Below are 14,756 nucleotides of genomic sequence, written 5' to 3' on the forward strand. Positions count from 1 at the left end.
TTCAATTTTGACCTAGGAAGTGGCGCCCTAATTTTTTAGGGTTCCTTGGAGTTTTCTGTAAGGGGCGGTTCAAGTCCTACCTGATTTGGAGGCTTCTAGAGAGAGCGGCTGCCTCGTCTCTCTCTTCTCTCGTCCCACAAAAAAGGAATCTTATGTGGGAAGGCACTCTAGAACACCAGAAAGGTGGTGTTGGTTCCAAAAGTGTTCCGTTAGATCTTCTTGCATATTTCAGTTATTTTCTTTACACTTTTTCAGTAGCATGGAGGGTCACGAAGTTGAAAATAAGGCCGAGAGTGAAATGCGACCAGTGAAAGGAGGTGTTGGAGACCTTTTCGGGACTGGGACCATTACTACTGTTAGGTTGGATTGTGCAAATTACTTAGAATGGTCACAATTTACAAAGATGGCCATTGGTGCTCGTGGGAAATTAGGGTATATCCCTGGTGAAAAAGTGAAACCCGAAACTAGCAACTCCTGGTGGGTACAAGAGAATTATATGGTGATGACTTGGTTGTGTAATTCCATGTTGCCCCATATAAGTAAAACTTTTTTATGGGCAAATACAGCTAAGGAAATATGGGATGGGGTTGCAGAAACCTATTCACAGAGGGAGAATGTTGCTAGGGCTTATCAGTTGAGAAATCAGATTATTTCTACAAGGTAGGGAGATAGACCTATTGCAGCCTATTTTTCAGCCATTAAAACTCTATGGCAAGAGATTGACCATTTAGAGACATTTGCTTGGGAAACCACTAAGGATACAGCTACCTATCAGAAACATCTAGAGAAGTATAGAGTGTTTGAATCTCTTGTTGAACTTAATCTTGAGTATGATATTTCAAGACAGCATCTTCTTTCTAGGGACAGTGCTACCCTCTCCCAGGCATATGCCTTTGTGTCAGGGGAGGAGAGCAGGAGAGATGTGATGATGAAAAATCTTGTTTCTGATCAATCTGCCATGGTGAGTACTGTGAAACCTAAACAAAGTGGAGATCAGGGTGGTAGTGAAATCAAGAAGGAAGATAAAAGAGATTTGATTTGTGACTACTGTAAGAAGCCTAAACATATAAGAGATACTTGTCGGAGGCTTCACCCACATCTTGTGCCGAACAGATTGAAAAATAAGAAGGGAAATGCACACATGGCAGTTACTGGTGACATTCTGGCCTCTCCTACTACAGCTGCTCTGGAGTCTGTTGCAGCTACTGTAGTAAGGTCCGAACTTGAAAGGTATGGGCAACTCCTGAACCAACGGGATACAGCCAGTTCCAGTTCAGCAGCAAGCGAATAGCAAGGTACAGGTGGTACTGGTGGAGTCCACTCCACTTCCTTTGCTCACACAGGTAGTTCACACGTCACTGCAAATTATATTTCTCTTCGGGTAAGGAGGGACCTCCTTGGATTATAGATTCTAGAGCCTCAGAGCACATGACCCATAGCTCTACTATTTTTTCTTCTTACCAACTCAGTTCTGGCAGAGATAGGGTCTCCACAGCTGATGGATCCCATGTTCACATTGCTGGTAAAGGATCTGTCGAGATTACTGGTTCTATTTCTCTACCCTCTGTCCTTCATGTTCCCAGATTGAGCACTAATTTGTTATCTGTTAGTAGTTTGATTAAGAACCTAAACTGCTCAATAATTTTTTCTCCTGGTCATTGTATTTTGTAGGATCTGGATTCAAAGAAGACAATTGGGAGTGGGCGTGAAGTGAACGGGATCTACCTCCTGGATGTGCTTCCTCCTCATCAGAGTCATCATGTCAGCAGGGATAGTGAGTCAGGGTCTGTGTGTCAAATTATGCTTTGGCATAATAGTTTGGGCCATTTACCTTTTTATTCTTTATGTCTTTGTTTCCAAAACCTTTTGAGTATGTTAGTTTGACAGGTCTGGAGTGTGAAGGTTGTCAACTTGGAAAGCATTGTAGACATTCATTTAAACCTAGTAATAAAGGTGTTCTTCTTCTTTTGATGTTATTCATTCTGATGTGTGGGGACCTTACCATGTTTCTTCTATGGGAGGCTATCGATATTTTCTCTTATTTGTGGATGATTTCTCACGATACTCTTGGATTTACTTGATGAGATCCCACGATGAAGTACCATCCTTGGTGAGGCAATTTCATCAGATGGTGCTAACACAGTTTAGAACAAGAACAAAGGTGTTCAGATCAGACAATGCCAGGGAATATTTTGAAAAACAACTTACCTCATATCTGTTAGAATATGGTGATGTCCATCAGAGCAGTTGTCCTTACAGTCCACAGCAGAATGGTGTTGCAAAAAGGAAAAACAAACATATTATTGAGATTGCAAGAAGCATGATGATCACATCTACAGTTCCAGTTCGGTTTTGGGGAGATGCAGTTCTCACAGCAGTATATCAGATTAACAGGGTGCCCTCTCGTATACTTGGATTCAGCACCCCATTCAGTCTCCTTTTTCCTAAGGGGGAGATGTTTCATATTCCTCTCAGGGTGTTTAGGTGTGTCTGTTTTGCACATAACCTTGGTCCTCACCGATCGAAGCTTGATCCCAAGGCAAAGAAGTGTCTTCCTTGGATATGCAAAAAATCAGAAAGGATACTACTGCTATGATCCAATCTCTGGGATCCGGTATGTTACCATGGATGTCACCTTTTTTGAACCCACATACTTCTTCTCAAAGAATCCTTCTCAAGAGGAGTGTTTTGGGGAAGTGAGTCAGCAGTCTATTCCTCACCCAGTTTCAATCCCTCTGTCTACCCCTGTGCTTGACCCTCCTATGTCACCTACCTTACCACCTCCTGTGTCAACCTACCTTACCACCTCCTTTGCGTCCTGCTTATCAACATTACTTACGACAGAGACTTCACAAGGAGGTTGATTCCACTATAGTAGAACTCACATCACTTCTTGTTGGTTCCTTGGAGACTCAAGATTCAGCTGACATAGATTCAGGTATTCCTCTTGGTCCCACTACTGTTTCAATTCCCATTGATTATACTAACCCTGTTACAGATAACCTTGATCTTCCTATTGCTCTCAGAAAAGGGAAGAGAAAGTGTATTGCTCATTGTATTTCACAGTACTTATCCTACAGAGGACTTTCTCCTTCCTACCGTGTTTTTCTTTCCTCTCTTGCCTCAATGTCTATACCCAAGGGTGTTGGTGAGGCTCTCTCCAAAACTGAGTGGAAGACAGCTATGCAAGAAGAGATGGCAGTTTTGATTAAGAATCGAACATGGGACATTGTGGATCTACCAGAAGGCAAGGAGACAGTTGGATGCAGATGGGTGTCCATAAAGAATTTGAAATTAAGGATCTTGGAGAACTGAGATACTTCTTAGGCATTGAAGTTACAAGATTAAAACATGGAATTTTTATCTCTCAAATGAAGTATGTTCAAGAGACAGGGGAGCTTGCAACGAAGGCAATCAGTACCCCTATTGATCAAAACCATAGAATCAATGCATCAGAAAGTAAGCCAGTAAAGGACGCTGGGAGATATCAGAGACTTGTGGGTCGACTGCTATACTTATGTATGACAAGACCAAACATTTCCTATGCAATAAGTGTGGCAAGTCAATACATGCATACTACACGAGTCCAACATTGGGAGGCAGTTGACAGGATTCTTGCTTATCTAAAGGGACACCCAGGCAGAGGCATATTGTTTACTGATAATGGACAGTTGAAACTAGAGGCTTATACAAATGCAGATTGGGCAGGATGCCTTGATGACAGGAGATCAACTTCAGGAGTATGCACCCTTGCTGGGGGTAACCTTGTCTCATGGAAGAGTAAGAAACAAACAGTGGTGGCAAGATCAAGTGCTGAAGCTGAATACAGGGCCATGGCACATGGAGTTTCAGAACTTCTCTAGATTCGTTCCCTATTAGAAGAAATTGGTGTACAGGCAGAAGAACCTATGATGTTGTACTGTGATAACCAGGCAGCAATTAACATTGCCCATAACCCAGTCCAGCATGACCGAACTAAACACATTGAAGTGGATAGACATTTTATCAGAGAAAGAGTGACTTCTGGAGAAGTTTGTCTTCCATATATTGCTTCTGATCTGCAGCTCGCTAATGTTCTCACAAAAGATGTTGCAAAGAACAAGCTGGAGCATGATCTACGCAAGTTGGAAATGTGTGACATTTACTCCCAACTTGAGGGGGAGTGTTGAGTTGGGCCTAGTTATTTTATTCTTATTTCGAGTTATTTAGTTAGGAAGTTGTTGGGCTTTACGCCCATTAGTTTATGTTTTTAAGTTGTGACTGTTCAGCTACATTAGTAGCTGCCCTACTAGGGGCATCCTTGTAATATCTCATCCTTTAAGTTAAGTATAAATATAATGAGGGTTGGCAACTAGGGTGAATCTATGAATCCTGGTTGACTTCCTACTCTTTTCTCCTCTTTTCTTCTCTACTGCTGAAATCTTCATCTTCCTCTTCTTTCCCTTCACAAGAAATTCGACTAAATTTGCAATCAGTGATTTCTACTCTTTTATTTATTAAAATACTTTAGGATACAACAATAAGTTACAAAAGAAATCAGCATAGTAAGCTGACCCAGTACAAAATTACAAGTGTGCCCAAAACATATCTATTCTGTGAACCCCTTGCTTTGCTAAGCTATCTACCAAACTGTTGGCAGATCTCCTTACCCATCTCACCTGAATTGACAAGTTCCTTGACATCCATTTAAATCTTTTGAATTCATTCTTCAACTGCCATGTCACCCCTTCCCCATTCTGCAACCATTTTTATAACAATTTTTGAATCTCCCTCAATGATCAGTCTATTGATCCCCAACTTTTTAGCCTTCTCAACCCCATATACTACAACTAGAAACTTTACCCTTGTCACATCACCTACCTCCACAGGACCAGAGTAAAGGGCAATGATGGAACCATTATCGTCTCTAATGGCCCCCCAATACCTGAAAGGCCCGGGTTACCCACACAACTCCCGTCAAAATTTAGCTTCTTTCAACCCTCTGTTGGAGGGGACCAAGTCTCAACAAACCATCGTCTCATAGATGATGAAGCAACAATAAGTCCCCACATCCTGAAAAAATCTTCAACCTTGAAAGCTGAAAACAGCTTAAAACTTTTTACTCAACTCAAAGTTATTGTTTCAACTAAAGCTTCCTTGAATTTTTCTTTACTTTCAAATATCCTATTGCTTCTTTCCTCCCAGATGGTCCAGAGAATTGCTGCTCTAGTGTATCTCTAAAGAATCCTTCCCCTCCTTGTCATACCACTAATACCATTAAGGTTGAATAAGCCTTCCACCCTGTCAGGAGAGGACCACCTGCACCCAAAAAGGAAAGTAAACCAATTCCAAATAAAACTGACAAAAGGGCAAGATATAAGGTGGAAAACAGTCTCACCATTCAATTTACACAGGACACACCAGTTAGGGAACAAGCACCAATTTGGCCTTTTCCTTTGAAGTACATCAAAGGTTTTAATACAACCATGAGAAACTTCCCAACAAAAAGCACCGACTTTAGGGGGATAGGAGGGCACCAAATTTCTTTGATTGGAAAATGAGAAGAAGATTGTGCGACAACCATCGAATGAAGAAAGGATTTACAAGAAAATGACTCTTTGGCATTAGGACCCCAAATTCCAGAATCTGACCCACCTTCCCCCAAACGAACTGAACTCAACAATCCTAACAGCTTGGACACTGCAAGAAGTTCAGATTCTCTAAGGTTCCTATTAAATCCAAAGTTCCAATTCAACCCTGGAAGGTGAGATGGTTGTGTAGGCACCATGGTAAGGCTGTGAAGGTCAAGTCTCTGAAGGTCCGGAGATGGCAGCGGGAAAGAGAGAGGACGTGGGAAAGAGAGAAGAGAAGAGAGACCCCTTGTGAGAAACCCTAGGTCAAAGCTATGATTATGTTGTCTCCCCCTTTTATAGAGAGGGTTAAGGCCATCAGGGAAGGAGTTCTTTCTTGTTAGGAAAGAGAATCTCTCCTATTAGGAAAGGAGGTCTTATTAAGAGATCATTATTAAAGAATCCTATCCCTTCAGATTCTCTCCGTACGTGACCCTATTGTATTGACATGGCGCGGGTGACGTCATCGCTTGGCAGGTGTACTTTCATTAAACTCGCATGCGTAACTTAAAGACGTGCATGTAACCGGTATTTGTTCCTGTTCTACCGTGATTCCGCAGTTCTATGATGGTGTCGGGTTCATCGCAATTTTACGCGTGTTCAGGTTCATCGAAAATCCGTATGTGTTTGGGGTCATCGCAAACCCATATGTGTCTTAGCTTTATCGCAGATTCGTGCTAGCCAAAGTTCATCGCGACTTGTCCCGAGTGTGAGTTCATCGCAATCGTGCAATGGGTTCTGGATTCATCACAGGCGTCCGTGTAGTGTTAGTTTGACACCTTTTGTACTCTGAGGGTCTTAGTGACCACTATGTACCTACAGGTTGACTTAGGAACTCAGAAATAGGCTTACTTGTAAAGTTGGATAGGTCATAAAGAGAAGGAAATTTCTCACCCAAAGGAATATCCCCGATCCACACATTCCCAATATCTGATTTTGCTACCAGTAGACAAGTCATATCTGATAAAATTTAGGAATGTAAGGAGAAAATCCCTCATGATTTTTTCAATTTTCCTCACTATCCCTTGTGGCATCCTAAACACTGACAATCGTTTCTCAATCCTTTTCCACTACCAGAGACCAAAAGCTAGCAGATCTAGGGTTATCTCCAAGGGGTAAACCCAAATATTTCATTGGCCACTCACTTTTCTCGCAGCCTAGGGAATTTTCCAGATCTCTCACTTGATCCTCTTCAATATTAATTCCAAGCAATAAACTCTTTGACCAATTAATCCTCAAATTAGACATCCTCTCGAAGAGTTTCACAACCAACCTCAGATTTTCCACTCCCTCCCTGTTTTCTCCATCACAAAAGATAAGAATATTGTCTACAAACTGTAAATGAGTGACTAGCACATTATCCCTCCCAACTGACCATCCCAACTAAGACAATCTATAAATAACCCTAAGACATTTAAATAAGGACTCTAACTACTAAACAACTCTAATAGCACTTTCCTGATCCTACTAAAACTAACCCAATGACAGCAGAAATTGCTAAAAATAGTAAAACGCAAGTAAGAAAGTTAACTAAAAAATAGTAATTATGAGGATTAAGATAAATAAGTCCAAAAGTTGAGAAGTTTTGGGAATAAGTCGATCCCTTTGGAATATATTAGAGGTAGAGCTATATCTGAAATTTTCAAATCTTGCAAACATCTTCTGTCGATTTCATCTCAGCCAACTCCCAATCCAAGGTCTGATGCAGATTTTTTCTTAATGCTTGATAGCAGTTGCAGATCAGGTCCTAGTCATCTGGGGGCGACTGGCATTGGTGCTCTAATTCTCAAAATTTAAGGCAGTGTGGTTCGGGCTTTTAGTGAGCATGTTGGGGTTGCAGATGCTTCTGAAGCTAAAGTTAGACCTTTGGTGGTTGGTCTGAGGGTTGCCAAGTCTATTCTGGCCAGACCTCTTACGGTTGAAGAAGATTCTAGGAACTCCATTGGCTGGGCCTCCAATTAGTATTTGGGCCCTTTGAGGCTTCCTTCAATTGCTTATTTAGATGGATTCCAAGGGAATTGAATTTGACAACTAATGCATTAGCTAAATCTCGAGAGGAAAGGGCTTTTTGGTATAGTGCTAATTCTTTGCCTATTCTTGATTTCTTGCTTCTATTTTGTACATTCGCTCCTTTACATCCCTCCCCCCCACCCACCTTGAAATGAATGCTACCTTTTCTCAAAAAATAGAAAATAAAAAAAAGTAAGTCTGAAAGTTACCATAAAAAGAAATTTTGAAATAATAGTAAATCTATAGAAAACTTAACATCCTACTTTTTAAGACACCTACAACTAGAAAAATAAAACAAACAAAAATAACTCACATAATAGCAGTATCCTATCACCCAAAAATTCCGAAATTGGTATTGCAGTGAAAAAATAGATTTATTTGTCCACAATAAATTTATTTATTTATGTGTGTGTAGGCAGGGCCAAGACTGGGTCGGCCCTAAAGTGTTGGGCCCAGACCAGGGCCGGAAATTTGTAGGCTCGATGTGGGCTGCACCCAGGACAGGATGAAAATGATCACCCCTAATCTATAGATTCTATACATTATTAAGGACCCAAAAGGACCCACGTTATCCTCTTGCCACCCTGAAATTGTAGGACAAGGTTCATTTCCAAAACACTTGCGATTTATATAGAGTATGCCTTATCTAGGTAATTTCTAAATGAAAAATCAAAACCCCGGATAGTCACTCTAAGAAAATTCCAATACAGGTTCATAGAGGGCTTATGTGTTAGAGAGGATTGAAATCATTGAACACAAAACAAATCCATAGAGTTGTGTACCTGGTGGATAGCTCAAAAAAGCTAAAACCATTCCTCCATGTAGTTCAAAAAAGCATTCATGGTGAAAAGAAAATGGTTGGGATGCAAAACAAGCATCCAATTTAGCTCCAAATTCCCCTTGGAAGGCAATCATTGAGGTACTACCAACCTTTTTTCAATTTATCAGGTTTGATGTTGGGTGTGGCAATAAAGTTTTATTCTGGGAAGACCTTTGGGTTGGGGATTTACCTTTTAAGGTCAAATTCCCAGACCTCTACTCTTTATCAAACCTTAAAAACAAACTTGTTGCTAGGGTTGGCATATGCTTTCAGACTTGAGTATATATTGGGACTTTGGCTTCAGAAGGGGGCTAAGGGAAAATGATGTGAGTCCTTATTGCTTTTGTTATCAACCCTTGGGAAGGTCTACTTAGACCAAACTACAGCTGATAGTATTGTTTGGTCCCCAACTCCTGATGGTTTATTCTCTTGTGCCTCTTTCTTCGGTTTGCTCACTCACTCTGATCCTTTGGGGGTGAGCTTCCCAGTGAGAGAAATCTGGTGTAAACAGATCCCTCTTAAAGTACAAGCCTTCTATTGGGAAGTGTTCCTAGGGAAGGTAAACACTTGTGATGTGCTATAGAAAAGGTCAAACAAATGCCTCTCCCCTCATGTGTGTGTCCTTTGTAAGGATTGTGGTGAAACCCTACCCCATTTACTTTTATCCTACTCTTTTGTTTCTTGTATTTAGGAAATTGTTTGTTCTCTATTTGGATGTAGATGGGCTCCCCCACTGGATGTCGTAAGTCTATTCAGCCCCTCCTTAATGAGGCAACAGAAGAAAAGAGGAAAGTGCTTATGGAAGGCAGCAAGAGCTGCTAATGGTATGGGCTATATGAGAGGAAAGAAACCAAAGACTCTTCTTTGAAAAAAGCAAAGCAAAGGAGGAAGTCATTGAAACCATAAAAATCAGAACTGCACATTGGGTGATGACCATGGAACTATTCAAAAACTTATCCATGAATGACATTCTAAGAAACTGGACTGAAGTAGCACAAACAGATGTGCCCAAAGAAGATCTGAGAGTGGAATGGAAACCACCTGCAATGAACAAATTAAAACTAAACTTTGATGGGAGTTCCTTTGGTAACCCGGGAAGGGCAGGGGTGTGATTAGAAATCATCTAGGTGAAGTTGTGGCACTCTTCTCAGGACCAATAGGTATTGGTGACTCAATACAGGCTGAATCTTTGGCTCTACTTCAAGGCTTAAAGATGGCTGAGCAGATTGGAACAACAGACTTAGAAATGGAAGGAGACTCACTACTGGTCATTTATTGAGCTAAAAACATCACATCAGCACCTTGGAAGCTCAAATTTATCTACAGAGAAATTGACACAATCGCAAGGAGGTTCAACTTTCAGTCCGGTTGGGTCAGAAGGACTGCAAATGGGTTGGCGGATACCCTAGCAAAACAGGGGGCAAATAGACCTACCTTGTACTGGGCTGAACTATAACTGTTTTGTATGTGTCCGTAGAATGGGTTATAGATTGGATTAATGCACTATTGCAACCTATATCTATTGTAATTCAATAATTCTCTGTTATTAATAAAAGTCCTTTTGCTGATCAAAAAAAAAAAAAAAAAAGGCTAAGAACCACATCAACCAAACAGCCTATAAATAAGGTAGGTACAAAGACATTTAAACTTATTTTGGTTACCAATTCATTTTGCAAGAAGAGAGAATCATATAAGAATAACTTGTATTGCAAAATCGTGTGTGTGTCTCGGTAAGTTTCATCAACCATGTGCTTATGCTTAAGTAAATTTAATTCAAGCATCCATTTCTATGATATAAAAAGGCTTCATTTCTATTACTCCTAATCTAAAAGAGTTGAGGGATAAACCCGTTCTCTTGGTTGACTTGCAGGAACCAGGTGATGAAAAGAAAGATCACTTGGTAAAATGGGCATAGGTGTTTAAGTCTAAGGAATGGGGAGGACAAGGCATTGGGACTCTGACTAAGAGGTATATAGCTCTACTAGGAAAGTGGCTTTAGAGATTTCCAATAGAAAGTGATAGGTCATGGCAGAAGGTCATTAAAACCATTTATGATCTTTTGGAAAATGGCTGGGATGAAAATTGGTGCCTCACACTTTGCCAACCATAGGAAAGCAATAATTGAGTTACTACCAACTTTTATTAATTTTATTCGTTTCGATATAAGGTGCAAGAATAGAGTCTTGTTTAGGAAAGATCTTTGGGTTGGTGACTTAGGGCCTGTTCCTTTGCTCTGAAGTCTAACATCTGAAAGTGCAATAATTACATTAAGAGGTATATTGATATTGGTGAACTTTTCTTTCCTCTGAACTCTGAATGCAGAGAATGTTGTTCTGAATTCTGAAAATTATCAAATATCCATTTTGACCCCCATATATGAGAGTTTTTGTTTGTCTTTTTGGGGTATCATTGGAAAACAAAATGTTGTATGATTGCACTTTAAGAGATAAGATAAGAGATAAGAGGAAACGAACAACCATTTTTCTCTTAAAGTTAAAAGATTCCTCTTAAGAGATAGGAGTTAAGAGGAAACGAACAGGCCATTACCCCTTAAAATGCAATTTCCTATTTTCCTGTACCTTACTCTTTTTCCAACTACAAGCTTGAACCTATTTCTACATTTGGTATGACATCTGCACTTCGGTTAAACAGGGATTATGGTTTCAAGAGGGGTTTACGGTATAATGAGTGACTCCCTTGTTCTCCTACTATCAAAGTTGGAAAATATCTTTTCGGATCAAAACTTTTTATGGTAGAACCTAATCTCCCTCCACTAATAGCCTCTTCTTTGGTGCCTCCTTTTTCAACTTTCTAGTCCATTCAGACTCTTTAGGGGTTAACTTCTCGGTGAAGGAAATTTGATGCAAACCTATTCCTCCTAAAGTACAACCTTTGTAATGGGAAGTGTTCCTTGGAAAGATTAACACTTGTGACGTGCTGCGGAAAAGAAGGCTAGTGGTGAGACCCTTCCTCATTTATTAATATCCTATTCTTTTTTATCTTGCATTTGAGAATTCTTCTGCTCTCTCTTTGGTTGTAGATGGGTTCCCCAACAAGATCTGGTAAGCTTGTTCAACACCAACTTCCTGAAGAAAAAGAAAAAAGAGGGTGGATTATGTGGAGGGTAGTAAGAGCAGCATTGGTGTGAACTATTTGGGAAGAAAGAAACCAAAGAATCTTTAGGCTGTGTTTGGTTGCAATGCAAATAAATTTGCACTGATACAAAATTATGGCAGTGCAAATGATTTGAGTGTAAACTCTGACTTTTTTTTTCAAAATTTAGATTATTTTGTTTGATTGCAGTATAAATGAAGTAAATTAAGACATGAAACAGAATAAAATAAAACCCAAAACAAAATTAAACAAGAATTTGCATTTTTTTCATTTGCACTCCCATGCATTTGTTCTAGCGCAAATCAAATTCCACTGCAACCAAAGACAGCATTAATGAAAATAGTAGATCTAAGAAGGAATTGATTGAAGACAATAACAGTTAGAACTGTGCATTGGATAACAACCTTGGAGCTCTTTTGAGAATTCTCAACCAATGACATAGTAAGAACATGGGCTGAAGTGACACAAATAGGAATACATAAGGACAGTGTAAGAATGGAATTGAAACCTCCAGCTGTAGATAAGTTGAAGCTAAACTTTGATGACAGCTCTATGGCCAATCTGAGAAGGGCAGGCATAGGAGGAATATTTAGAAACCACCACGGATTGCAAGTGGCTTTGTATTCAGGATCAAATGACTTCAGAGACCCGGTTAAAGATGAAATGATTACTCTATTACAATGGAGACTAATAGTACAGCTTGGTGTTAGGGATCTGGAAATTGAAGGAGATTCACAACTAGTCATTTCTGGACCAAGCACGTCAACTCAGCACCTTGGAACCATAGACATGCTTTCAGGGAAATTGATCTCCTAGAAAGGAAGATTAATCCTAAGTTCAGCTGGGTAAGAACTGCAAATGGGATTGAGGATGTATTAGCAAAACAAAGAGTTGACAGACCTCTTTTAATTTGGGCAAAATTGCAATCCGATGTAACCAGGGCTGGTGGGAATGCTCTTTTTTTCTTTTTTTTTTTTCTTTTTTTTCTTTTTTGATAATCTGGTGGGAATGCTCTAACAGCTTTACTAAGTTTCTGATTTAATTAATTAATGAAATTCCTTTGTTGATCAAAAGAAAAAACTGTTATCTTTGTTGAGCTTAACTAACCAGTTAAGCCACACTATCTAATCACCTGCCCATTTACCATCCCCACCTTTGCTCTTAACTTATTCCATGTCCTGTTTCATCTCAATTTAGTTGCAAAGAATTTTGCCTAAATTAAGATATGAATTCAGCTAACCCAAGACAAATGATCCAGCCATATTCTTAACAAGCCCATATGATAACATGCATGTGTAAAGACACATGTAGATAATGCAATTACCTGATTCAACTCAGCCCCTTCAGTAGAACAATCATCATTTTCATCATCTGCATAAACAAATAATATTTTTGCACCAAGTGGTACAGAAAAGCAACAAATCAGAAACGAAGTTCTAATTATACTTACTACCATCATGGTAAGAAAACATAAATAATGCATAGATAATGTCACTAGATGCTGCAATAAATGGAAATTATCCAACTTGTATAATTGACCTTTCTCAAACAAAATTCAAAGGAACACTAGAAGAAAAAGAGCTAGCCATAAGGGTATTGAATGGAGTGGTTTGAATCCAAGATCCACATCCACCCGCTCAAAATATTTTGGTGGTCTTTTTAATTGTTAGCAGATAAATTTCATTGAAGATGATTGAAAATAATGAATATGTACATATTAGTGTCAAACACCCCAAACATAGACTAGAAGTTGTTATCTAACCATTTTCTATTTTTTTACTATAATGTAATATCCTATAATTATCCCTAAAGGCCTAAAATGTTTGCTCTCTATTCAAGATTCAACACTTGCATAGCCAAAGCATCAGCTAAAACATTGGCTTATCTTCTAAGTTCTAAGCTGTTGAAAGAGAGTGCTGTATTATTTGTTACTTGTTTACTATTGTCAGCCAGGGGTTCTGTCGTTTACTCATTTACTGTTGTGTTGACAAATAAAGGAAAAGGGGCTTTATGCCCATAATTTTTCTCCACAAAATTCTCTTCCTTCTTTCACGATTATCTCTTCTTCTATATTCTTTTCCACAATCACACAATCAATTTTAGATTTCTAAACTAAATTAATTATTGATCCACAACTGGGTAACAAAACAGTCAACTCCAGGGTTAAAAACCATGCAGTTGTAGGATCAGTAAACTGCATGAAGATTTGATAGTGATAATCAACCTTTTGAATCACCTAGCTCTTAAATGATTTTTGGAGAAAATTTTTATGCTGTTTGCTGCCCAAGAAGATGATCTTGGATATTTATCCAAGAAAGGTAGATGATTTGGGATCTCCACCAAGAGGAAAACCTAAATAACGGAGGGTTCAATCTGCTACCAAACTCCTAAAGTGCCTGCAAAAATGGAGGGGGACTGAGGCCAGAGATTGGCTGTCAGAGAAGAGGGTTGATTGTGGTTGGAATCAAGATGGAATGTCAAGGGGAAGACCACCACGGTTGGGTGGTAAGAAAGCAAAAATGAGAAAGGGGATCTCCTTCAAAGAGGTGACTGAGACTAGAGCCTGGCCAACTGATGGTGAGTGCAGGTTTTTCCGCGATGATGGATTTTTCTTAATCAAGACGGCAGAGAAAGGTGTGAACCTTCAAAAGAAGTTTTTGGAGGGTTTCCTTGTCGATAGATTTGCGGCAGAACTGGCATTTTTTCAGTGGAGAACTGGACTCAAGAAGTTTGGGGCTTTGCAGGGGAGGTGAAGGTTAAAAAGCTTGTGAATGGTTTGTTTCTGTTCATAGCCTCCTTTGAGAAGGAAGCAAAGCATATTCTACATGGCTCGTCGTGGTGTTTGGGAGCAAACAAGCTTCTACTAGACAAACAGACTGCTTGTGCAGGATGTACCTCCAATGAGCCATCGTGGATGAACAACTATGAACCGAAGATTAGGGTGTGTATCAATGGTCTCCTGCTGGCTCTATGGACTCCGAAAATTATCTTTGAGATAGGGGATTTTTGTGGAGGTTTCTTAGCCACAAACGACTCCAGGGACAAGTTGGTGACATGTGAATGGGTGAGAACAGAGGTGGTGTGGAGGGAGAGAGATTCTAGCAACAATGGACATAAAGGTGGGTGAAGTGGTGTATATTGTTCATATCTGGCCAGAACTGGAACCATTGGTGAGGCCAACAATGGATATGCACAAATCAGCT

General features: G+C 39.7%; 1 protein-coding gene across 1 annotated transcript in view; it reads right to left on the bottom strand.

The window, feature by feature from the left end:
• The window catches only part of LOC148843774 (flocculation protein), an 86,644-nt gene that overhangs the window by 57,099 nt on the left and 14,789 nt on the right, over nt 1-14,756 (bottom strand). The window contains exon 2 of the mRNA XM_088957595.1: nt 12,878-12,924. Coding sequence (XP_088813721.1) covers nt 12,878-12,924 — 47 coding nt within the window. The remainder of the gene's footprint in view (nt 1-12,877; nt 12,925-14,756) is intronic.

Source organism: Nelumbo lutea, chromosome 8 (genome assembly GCF_056320005.1).
Source record: "Nelumbo lutea isolate HS-2025 chromosome 8, American lotus-T2T, whole genome shotgun sequence".
Taxonomy (NCBI): Eukaryota; Viridiplantae; Streptophyta; class Magnoliopsida; order Proteales; family Nelumbonaceae; genus Nelumbo; species Nelumbo lutea.